General features: G+C 40.3%; 2 protein-coding genes across 3 annotated transcripts in view; both read left to right on the top strand.

Moving 5' to 3' along the window:
- tuba5 (tubulin alpha 5) overlaps window positions 1-3928 on the top strand; it is a 7066-nt gene extending 3138 nt beyond the window's left edge. The window contains exons 3-5 of the mRNA XM_035657606.1: window positions 1279-1427; window positions 1834-2514; window positions 2588-3928. Coding sequence (XP_035513499.1) covers window positions 1279-1427; window positions 1834-2514; window positions 2588-2881 — 1124 coding nt within the window. The 3' untranslated portion in view covers window positions 2882-3928. The remainder of the gene's footprint in view (window positions 1-1278; window positions 1428-1833; window positions 2515-2587) is intronic.
- A 1679-nt stretch (window positions 3929-5607) lies between these two features.
- kdm5bb (lysine (K)-specific demethylase 5Bb) overlaps window positions 5608-11288 on the top strand; it is a gene marked incomplete at its 3' end in the record, with an annotated part of 15589 nt that continues 9908 nt past the window's right edge. The window contains 8 exon segments of one of the 2 annotated variants that reach the window (XM_035657599.1): window positions 5608-6019; window positions 7416-7493; window positions 7940-8062; window positions 8171-8341; window positions 8863-8919; window positions 9711-9866; window positions 9974-10067; window positions 10524-10642. In XM_035657599.1, coding sequence (XP_035513492.1) covers window positions 5867-6019; window positions 7416-7493; window positions 7940-8062; window positions 8171-8341; window positions 8863-8919; window positions 9711-9866; window positions 9974-10067; window positions 10524-10642 — 951 coding nt within the window. 2 annotated transcript variants of the gene reach the window in all.

The raw sequence follows: 11288 nt of genomic DNA, 5'->3' as shown, positions 1-11288 counted from the left end.
TATAATCACTTGAAAATAAGAATTATTATGTTTTTGTTACCTTAGAATGAGACGTTTTAAGCTACAGATGGAGTGGGTCCGCCATGTTTCTACAGCAGCTGAGAACAGTCAAACCAAACACTGGCTGTACATAGGAATAGTTAGATAGTTTATCTGTGCTAGAAAGGTAAGCAGATATTCAGCCGGTTGCAATCTGCAACTTCACCGCTAGATGCCACTGAATCCTACAAACTGGTCCTTTAAAATGTGTATGTAAGTATGTGATATAGTTTCAGTGAAGCGCTTTATGAACAGTACTGAGCCCCAAAGCTGACAAAATGTATTAAAAGGTTATTGTATCGGTTGAGCCTAAACTTAAAGCTAATAACTGGAGAACTCTGTAGTGTACAAGAGAGTCCAACTTCTACTTCTGCTTTTGATGGAGTATTTATTTCTCACCTGTAAAGATCTTCAGTGTCCATAAATCTCCATACAGCCAACATCTCACCAATACATCAATGCAGCGTTCACCTGTAGCGTCGTTATTTGTGTTCCTCCTGTCCAGCAACACCTGTTCCCCTGAGTGAAGGTTCCTACCTGTATTGAAAGTGAGGAAGCACAAAGGTGACACCTACTGGACCAACGTGGTCCGACATACACTTCTAGAAAAGGCTCCTAGTCCAGTTATATAACTGAATACATCAATAAACAACACTTTTAGTTGCATAATTAAAAAAAAAGTGTAAAAAAAGAAATATAAATATTTATTTTTCCTCTAGCCTCCAGTCAGTTTGTTAACAAAGATCTAAACTAATTAAAACATTTGTTTGAATCCTCATTTATCTTTCTGTCGCTCATTTGATTTTTCACCTACTTTTTTAAATTTAATTTAATTATTTAATAATTTACTCTTTGTTAGTGTTCACATGGGACTTGAAAAATTGTGAACTTGTCCTTAAATCACTTACGTACTCCCTGTTTTCCCCAATTAACATTTCCCATTTTCCTAATTTTAACTTGTTTGATGACTTTGTACAACCTTTTGTCAGTTTTGAGACTCCACACTAACTGTATATGATGCTTAGAGTAAAATATTCAAGTTCAAGACTACATTTTTATACTGATTTTTAGTTTGTGATATATATATGTAACAATTAGCCATGAGTCTGTCAGAACCATCAGTGAGTCAATAAGTAATGTGCCGGTAAAGCTGATAAATTACACGCCTGGACATTTGGCATCTGGTCTGTCAAGTTAAACCAAGTTGTAGTTGATTTTATTGACCTTTGTCTGTTTCAGATGAAGTAAGAGTTGGAAAGTACAAAGAGCTTTTCCATCCTGAGCAACTGATCTCTGGAAAAGAGGACGCAGCCAACAACTACGCACGTGGCCATTACACTGTCGGGAAGGAAATCATTGATGGAGTCATGGAGCGTGTTCGTAAGATGGTCAGTAATAATGATTGACGAATTACTGTTTTATATTATATAATATATATATTTATATATTTTTTAAAAGCTAACACATCAGCTATCATGTTATGGAATAGTTCAACAGTCCGCTCAATGTCTCGTTTGTTTAATCTGAACAGAAAGTCCTAGTTTTTTACACTTGTGTCTTTGGATTAAACAAACAAGATATAATGTGTTAATTTCTGAGTTTTAGAGATGCTGGTAGGAGGATTTTGTTCCCTTTGTACAGATCCAAGCTAGCTGTTTCCCTTTGTTTCCAGTCTTTGTGCTAAGCTATTGAATGAACAGATGTGAGAGTGGTATCGATTTACTCATCAAACTCTCTGCGAGTGAATGTCGAACTATTCCTTTAACACGAGCTTCTCTCTGTCCTCCTCATCAGACGGACCAGTGCACGGGCCTGCAGGGGTTCCTCGTCTTCCACAGCTTTGGAGGTGGAACCGGCTCTGGTTTCACCTCCCTGCTGATGGAGCGTCTGTCTGTCGACTACGGCAAGAAGTCCAAGCTGGAGTTCTCCGTCTACCCGGCTCCTCAGGTGTCCACCGCTGTGGTGGAGCCCTACAACGCCATCCTGACCACCCACACCACCCTGGAGCACTCCGACTGTGCCTTCATGGTGGACAACGAGGCCATCTACGACATCTGCCGTCGCAACATGGACATCGAGAGTCCCGGTTACATAAACCTCAACAGATTGATCGGTCAGATTGTTTCCTCAATCACGGCCTCCCTTCGCTTCGATGGCGCCCTCAATGTCGATCTGATGGAGTTCCAGACCAACCTGGTCCCATTTCCACGTATCCACTTCCCTCTGGTTACCTACTCACCCATCATCTCTGCTGAGAAGGCCTACCACGAGCAGCTGACTGTGTCCGAGATCACAGGCGCCTGCTTTGAGCCGACCAATCAAATGGTCAAGTGCGACCCTCGTCACGGCAAGTACATGGCATGCTGCATGCTGTACCGCGGCGACGTCGTCCCTAAGGATGTGAACGCTGCCATTGCAAGTATAAAGACCAGACGCTCCATTCAGTTTGTCGACTGGTGCCCGACTGGCTTCAAGGTGGGAAACGTTACGGAGGTTAGAAGTGTGAGTTTGAGTCTTTATCTGTCTGATTGTATCTTTGTTTCGACAGGTTGGCATCAACTACCAACCGCCAACTGCGGTTCCCGGTGGAGACCTGGCCAAGGTGCAGAGGGCCGTGTGCATGCTGAGCAACACCACCGCCATCGCCGAGGCCTGGGCTCGTCTCGACCACAAGTTCGACCTCATGTACGCCAAGCGTGCGTTCGTCCACTGGTATGTGGGTGAGGGCATGGAGGAGGGCGAGTTTGCGGAGGCCAGAGAGGACCTGGCGTCTCTTGAAAAGGATTACGAAGAGTTGGGTCGAATGAACCCCGATTCTGAAAATGACGACGAAGAATACTGATCTCGTGACGGCTGCACGGCAGTGATTCGATCCTGTACTGAGTAAATAATGATTTAATATCTGTATCTTTTGAGCTTTTGATGATTTCTCTCGCTGTTTTTATAAAGTCAACTTTAGATTCAGAAGAATTGTTGGAATTGAATTTTGCTGTGAAATAAAGTTTGTCTTGCAGGGTGTTACGGTGTACCAAGTAACTGCCACGTCCCCGTTTCAAATGCAGGTCACTTCCTCTTTTCTCTCTGTCTCCCCCAAAACAGAAACATTGTGGTTGAATAATTTGTATCTTCTTGACTAACAACAGGTACCTTCTCTTCGTCCTGTGAACGCTACACACTTACTGATTTAGAAACTCACTTCCTCAGAGAAGAGAGGCGACAGAAAGTATAATTAATGATGTTATATTTGGATAAAATAATGTGCATTTGTTTCACATTATAATACATACTGGGGTTTTTGTAAGTCTGAAAGGTAAGAATACTGTAAGAAATACAAACACTTCATATTAGTTTAGTTTTGGTTTATTTTAAAGATCCAGTGTTTAACATTTAAGAGGATTTATTGGCCATGTTTCTACAGTAGCCCAGAACGGACAATCTCAACAGTGGCTATATATCGGTCTGTTTGCGTTTTTCTCACATATGTCGGGCACCTTAGTTTCTCCCTTGTGCTTGGAAACAGAGGGTGAAGAGAGAAGCTACTAGATGCCACTAAATCTGTACACACTGGAGCTTTAAATAACTGTTTAAGACCAAAGATGTCAAATTAGAAACAAAACAAAACAACAATCCAAGAAAAAGTAGTCCGAGGTCAAAAAAATTAAAAAAACTGGTGGAGAACTTTGTTTTTTTTTCTTTCCTGCCACACTAATAATCTTATAGGGGTCATGAGATGATCATGGGGCAGGATTTGAAACAAAGCGGATAAAACTAGGTCCACTTTCAACCAGCTACAACAGTAAAAAGCTACTTTACACACTGATGCATCAGTATTAACAATCTGATAAATAAAACAGTCACAGGGATATAAACAACAAGTACTTTTACTTTGATACTTTAATTTACATTTCACTGATAAAACTTGTGTAACTTTTTGTTGTATTTGGTGCTTTTTTACTTTAATAAATGATCTGATCAGTTCTTCCGGCACTGGTGGTCTTTGATGTGAAAGGCAGTGGGAGTCCAGTTACCATGGCGACAACATACTACCATCAAATAAATACAATAAATAAGACATGTAGCCTCTCATAAACAATAAAATCATTACAAAATCAAGCAATATATATGAGAATTACATACAGATTAACAAAGACGATGAGTGGAGTTGAGTTCTCTCTAGGGTTCAGCTCTGTGATGGTTACTTGAGTTATTTAGATTTAAGAGGTTTTATTAACCTGAACTGGATTTAAAAACATGAGTTTGAGGTTTATTTTTACATCGAAGCAGCAGATAAAGTGTGTTTAACTGTGCAGCAGCAGCAGATGTTATGAAAACGTGGATGAGAAACATCCAATCAAAGTGCACAGGCTGTCTATTTAAACAACGAGTCCCGGTAGCCGTGACAGAGTCACCTGAACATATTCATCCGCGCAAGTGTAAACATAAAAAATAAAAAATAAAACACAGTCTACGAGATTATTATTAATTATTAATAACACGGTGCGAGGAGTTATTTTTAATGTTAATCCGCAATTTGATGCAATTAATTGTTGGGCAGTGATGAGAAAATGTCAGATTTTAATGTGTTACAGAGATTATAATCGATTATCCTCCTTCAAATATGGACATGTTTGAGTTTTCTGTAAACATAGAACATGTAGATATTTATTAATAGCAGTTTCAGATGTAAATTTCTGCTGTAGCATATCGGTTAAACCCCTGGAGAAGTGGGTATACTCTTAATTTATGCCCCTGTTTTTGTGTTTGAAGCCTCATGAAGGATCAACGCCCTGTGTTATAAACAGTATTTAAGCATATTTATCTCACCTAAAAATGTGGTTTGCACTTCGTCACTGAACTTATGCTGCTTGACTTTAGCAGGAAATTAACATTAACCACAGTAGACTCAACACTGGCCTACAGACTACAAATTAATGATATTTTTAATCATTTTTATTGTATATTTTATAGACTTAATTATAATTTCTTTGGAGGTAGCATGAAGGGAACTATACTAAATGTCTTCCTACATCCTTGTTGTGAATTATAATAAAATATACTCAAATCCTTTGACATAATAATGCATTTTAAGTAAAGTACTCCTCACTCCTCCCACCAAATTGCACATTACATCATGCCTTCGCCATCCTAGAAAGAGAATCAGCTCACTACTGAATGATGCACAGAGGGGATTTATATACCCTGCACTAACACCACATTTAAACACAGTAAATTAACCTTAATCCAGGTTTACATTGTGCAGTTATTAAAATCTGAGGCCATAAACCAAAAAAAAAAAAAAAAATACACATAAATAAAATATCTTCACATAATATAAGGTGTTATTTTTTTTATTTTTTTTATTTATTTGGTACCACAACACTGACACAAAATAAAAATAAACAGCAACCACAATAAGCTCCAGCGACTCATCAAACAGCAAACATTGAGGAAACACACAGCCACTAATAAGAAATGAGCGGTGTCTAGTTTTTTCAGCGGACGTGCTCACTGCCTTGGAACAGTCTCCTCACTGTGCATGGATGTGTGTGTGTGTGTGTGTTTGTATATGTGTGTATATGTGTGTGTGTGTGTAAAGCTGCCTCCTCTCGTGTTGATGACGCCTGACGGTCTGACGGTGAACAAACGGGGGATCGCTGGTGAAGAAAGATAAACGGAACACGGTGTTGTATGTATGTGTGTGTGTGTGTGTGTGTGTAAATAAAGAAGAGGAAGGAGAGCAGTGACCGGTTCTCCTCCTCCTCCTCCTCCTCCTCTTCCTCCTCCTCCTCCCCCGTCCGAGCTCTTCCACCGGGTCGGTCCGAGAACGATGAGCCAGCCTCGGCCGGACGAGTTCAAGCCTCCTCCGGAGTGCCCGGTCTTCGAGCCCAGCTGGGAAGAATTCAGAGATCCGTATGCGTTCATCAACAAGATCCGTCCCATCGCGGAGAAGACGGGCATCTGCAAAGTGCGGCCGCCGCCGGTGAGTGCGACCGTTAACGGCGACCAACGGACGCCGAACGACCGTTGGAGACGGCAGTTAGATTTAAAGGGACTCGCTCCAACATGGCGGACGCTCATTCTTTGTGCTGCCACCAGCTAAAAGCTAGCTCTCACTGGCGGTCGCCTGTACGTCGTAACCGTGGCTGTTTTTTTACACTTTTTAATTGTTTTTTTTGTTTTTTTGTTTTGTTTCGAGAGGTCGTTTTAGCAGCGTTGTGAGCCGTGTGTTTTTATTGTGCTTTACAGTCGCGGTCAGTAACAAATAAAAAAAAAAAAAGGAAAAAGAAAGAAGCCTCTCCGCTCATTGGTACACTAACACAAACCTACCTGTCAGTATTTAACACTTTGATAAAGACAGCTATGCGGAAGCTGTTCGACTGCCTTTTAACATGAAGATATGATCATAATATAGATTAAAACAAATGAATGTGTGTTGTTTTTTGTTGTCCTTAAACGCCTCCTGCAGTTGACGTTAATTATGGATTATCTCGCTGAAGAGCATCATGGTGATGTTTGGGGTCACTCAGCTTTTGATCCATCACTTCACGGTCAACTGCACAGTTTTATACTGAATATATATGAATAAAATGTGTTTTTTTTATTTCATTTAATGCCTCTTTTAATAATCCTCTCATGGTGGAGTGAGTGAGAATAAAAAAAAAAGTACTCTTATTTAATTACAAGATGTTTAATCACAAGTTGGGGGGAGTTGGGGTTCAATCCGCTGTAACACACACTATCAGAGTCGTGGTGGCACTTTTTGTTGAGATTTAAGTTTTGTTGAAGATGAGCCACTGTTCATGAAGGAGCCTGTGTTGTAGGGTGTTGTCCTCCATGTTGGCTTTGTGGTAAGCTGTGCTGGTTACTCTTCCATCTGGCCATTTTGTGTGCCAGTGGGGGTTGTTGGCTACTGACTTGAAGCAAAAACTTGGGTCTCCGCTTGTTACGATGTGTGTGTGTGTGTGTGTGTGGGGTTATTGTTATTGTATATGCAAAGGCCTGTGTGATATTGACACAGATATTGATTTGGTGCTCTGAGTTATGAACTGAAAAAGGATCACTGTGTTCTTTCAGTGTCAGCAGGCCCCCTTTTTTTTTGCTTTTCTGTCAAACTTTAAAATCCAACATCACTTTAAAAACCGCCTAGTTTACAGATTAGTTAATTCGCCATGGGTGAAGAATTAAGGATGGGTAATTACTCGCATTTAAGTCCAATCATTGTAAAAACAGTTGCCACAAAAGGACCACGGTGAGAGGTTTTACTTATCAGTGCGACAAAGACGATCATACAAATTTGCCAGCTGCATTAAAAAACCCAGGATACTTTGTTGTGATGACCTTCATGAGCTGTCTTGTGTGTTTTTGTTGCCGTGCAGGGTTGGCAGCCGCCGTTTGCTTGTGATGTTGACAAACTCCACTTTGTTCCTCGGATCCAGAGGCTCAACGAGCTGGAGGTGAGTTTTGTTAGTCAGATTAAAACCAGGGAGTATTTGACTATCCGTGTGTGTGTGTGTGTCGGTAGTCCAAAAAAACTGTGCGTTTAATTACAAAGTCTGTCTCTTCTTTATACAGTTACCAGGCCACGCCGATAACAACAAAGAGCAGTAATGTTATTAACGCCTTGTGATGATTTTATGTAACAACGGATAAATTGCAAACTTGGACGACGTTACATAATTGTTACTTAATCCAAAAGTTTTAAGGAATGAAACTGAAAGTGTGTGTGTTTGTTTGTGTATTTGAAACAACAAGCTGCTCTGTGTTCTTGGATACACGCCGGCCTGCTCAGATTACTTCTCTATTATTTCCCCCAGTGATTCTTGTCCTTGAAATTCCTCATCTTTCCTTGTATTTCATTTATTTGTTGCTGACTGTGTTTATGTCTGATGTTGTTTCTCAGGCGCAGACCAGAGTCAAGCTCAACTTCTTGGACCAGATCGCCAAATTTTGGGATTTGCAGGGATGTGCCCTGAAGATTCCCCATGTGGAGCGGAAGATTTTGGATTTATACAAACTCAATAAGGTTGATAGTTGACATCATGGCACATTATGTTCACATATACATATATTTATATTTTAAAATGGATTTAAACACCACTCGCACCATTAACCTCCCTCCCTGTTGTTTCAGCTGGTAGCAGATGAGGGTGGATTTGACATCGTCTGTCGGGACCGGCGGTGGACCAAGATTGCACTACAAATGGGCTTCGCCCCGGGCAAAGCTGTCGGCTCACACCTGCGAGGACATTATGAGAAAATACTTTATCCCTACAATCTGTTTCAGAGTGGAGCAAACCTGCTGGTGAGTTGGACACACACATGATTATGACAGCACATCTTGTTCCTGGTGAAACACAAAGAGAAGCTGTCATACATACGAACAGTGTGTGTGGCCTCCAACGTAAACAAACTCCTAATAATGTTTATCCATTCTGCTCGTTACCATCAATTATTAAATGTTACAGTCAAAGTTAAAGTTGTTATTTGTTTTGCTAAAACATTTTAGTTGTTTTTGAGTCCTATTAAATATTTAATATGGATTACATTAATGCCTTAAAAATAAATGCAAACATACATTATTAGGATATGCATGTTTTGTTTTAGGCTACAGCTTCAATCTATGTTTTTATGTTGTATTTTATTTAATGTCTGACTAAAAATAATAAGAGTGAATTTATCATCTGGTGTCATGTCGTTTAATAGCTTTTGCACTTTTAATATTCAGTAACGAGAGCTTATCGAAGGTCATTGGATTGGTGCCGTGTGACCTGTTGGACAGGTCACTGTAAATTGTTTAATTACCCAAGCTCTCTCTTGCCTCAGGCACCAGAGGCAGCTTCCAAACTGATGCGTTTGGAGGCTGATCCTGAACTTGAAAAGGTATGTTTGTGTCACGGTTTGAAGCCACGAAATTAACACAATGCATGTGTATCTGTGGCTGGGCAGTATTCTGTGTTTTCAGCTTATTGTTTTAATATTTGCAGACACTGTATTGTGAATTTAATTCTCCGGGTTTTACAGCAAAACAAGTCAACCTACACTACACTTATATATATATATATATAAACTAATATAAAATGGTTGTTTTGTTTCTGTGGCACGCAGCATGCAGCCATTAGGTGCTAATTATGTATCAGTTCAAATATTGTTCTCTTATCTTCTATCCTTTTGTTTTAAGTGCCACTATAATTAAAAAACTGCCAACTCAGAGGAACTCCTGGAAGTCTGATATTCATCACCTGTGCACCTGTTGTCGTCTGATTTGGCATGTTCCTTCTCAGTTTCTGTCCTCCCGGTTTGGGGTGACAAACTGAAACTAACCACATCCTTCTTATGGCCTCTTTTACCCTCTGGCTGTTTAAATTGATGAAGTGAAACGTAAATATGAAATACTGTCTCTGGCAGAGCGTCCCAGTCTTTCAACCACATTTGGTAGCTTATAATACTTCCTCGTTATCGTCACATATTGTTCTATATTTCTTTGTTACCTCAGGTAAAACGGAAGTAATAAACATATGAGGGGATTCAAATGTAGGCTGCGGGACACTCAAACATCCTCTTAGACCATTAATATCTTACTGCTCGCCTCATTTGAGCCTACAGGTATATCCAGTTATGCATTTTTAACAGATAGTAACCTGTGGTTTTAACTGTTGTACCATTTCCTTCAGTGCGTTCAGAAGCCAGTCCAACCATTGGAGCTTCCAGGAAGCGTTGAGAGCCATGACACCAAGGAGCACAAGCTGCAGGAACAGGCTCAGAAGCAGCCGGCCCAGACGCCGGACATGTGCCCGACTGCTCGCAGGGCCAAGCGGATGAAGTGTGAGGTGGGTGTTAAAGAGTGCCACACACACCTGTTGGGGGGGGAGACTGTCCTGAAACAAGCAGTACTTCATTCTTTGCTGTTCTCCCCATGTTCAACACCCTCCTGTAGGCCTTCTGTGTGAAGACTGAACCAGGTGAACCCGGCGAGAGCAAGCCAAACCTGAGGCGGAGGATGGGTTCTTTTGTCGCCAAGCAAGAACCAGGTCAGTCTTCATATATTAATGACATTTAGAATAAGTTTTTATAAGAATATTTCATAAACGGTATATAATGTAAGTTATAAGCAAGTGTTCATTAATGTATTCTTCTACTATAACTTCTCCTGTGGACACCCATTAAAGGCTGATGTAGAAACAGATGGTAAATGACAATATAGTAAAACATATAAAACAATATATTCATAGAAAGCGGTTATAAATGTTGATACTGTGCATTTAGAAACACTAAAAATGTCCTCATAGCCACATACAACTAGGTCAATCCCTCCTAGTCTGGTCAGGTGCCCTTGGGCAAGATGCTAAACCCCGATGGCTTTGCTGTCCTCGTGTGTGTGTGTGTGTTGTAAAGCCAGTGAGTGCTTTATAAATACACACGCCCATTTACCATCCATTTTCGGTTGGTTAATGGTGTCGGTATTGTTTCCTGTTGTTGTCTTACAGAAAAAGAGATTCCCATTCCAGTGAAACAGGAACCAGTTGAAAGTAAGGAGCCGATAATTGAAGCTGACAAATCCAAGTCACGGTACAAGAAATTCATCCCTCCCGTTCCTCCGAGTCCAGTAAGTACAAATGTGTTTGGACGAGATGTACCCGCATGAGTTCCTTAAATCTCTTGATCAAAAATTAATAAGCTGTAAGTCAGTTTAATGCATGATCACAAGTCCACGCTCAGCTTTAATTACTTAACATTAAACTTGTGCTGTAAAATATCTTTTGTCTGTCCATTGTTTAAGTTTGTTTCTAGGAACAACATTAAAGCTTTGCAGTGCTAATGTAGTTTGTAGTCTTCCTTGGGTCTACAAGGAAACTTGCATAACACATAACAAGATTAACTTTACATTAATGACTGCATGTAATCGCATGAATGATAAAATAATGATATAAAACCCCTTTCATCACATTCGTCTTGCATGAATTAGATTGCTCTCCCATCTCAATAAAGCAAAGTGTGAATGCATCCAAGAAGCATTCGAGACGGAGATTTTTTGAGATGTGTTGTAGCCAGATGTTTAAGATCTGTCTCTCCAAGGCACAAAAGTAATATCGACTCCTCCTTTTGTTGTATCTATGTCAGTAAGCAGTCTGTAGAAGTTGTCATTCACTGATTCTTAATACATCTGTCGTCTGTCTCCTCTGTCTTTGTGATGAAGGCAGATAAAGTTACACTGAAATTAGCTGTTTGTTCTCTGTCTCATTAAAGCAACA

The sequence above is a fragment of the Morone saxatilis genome, unplaced genomic scaffold, assembly GCF_004916995.1.
Source record: "Morone saxatilis isolate NCDOM2014 unplaced genomic scaffold, NCSU_SB_2.0 Contig15, whole genome shotgun sequence".
Classification (NCBI taxonomy): Eukaryota; Metazoa; Chordata; class Actinopteri; family Moronidae; genus Morone; species Morone saxatilis.
Note: the sequence above shows the minus strand (reverse complement) of the source record. Positions and strands in the feature narration are given on the sequence as shown.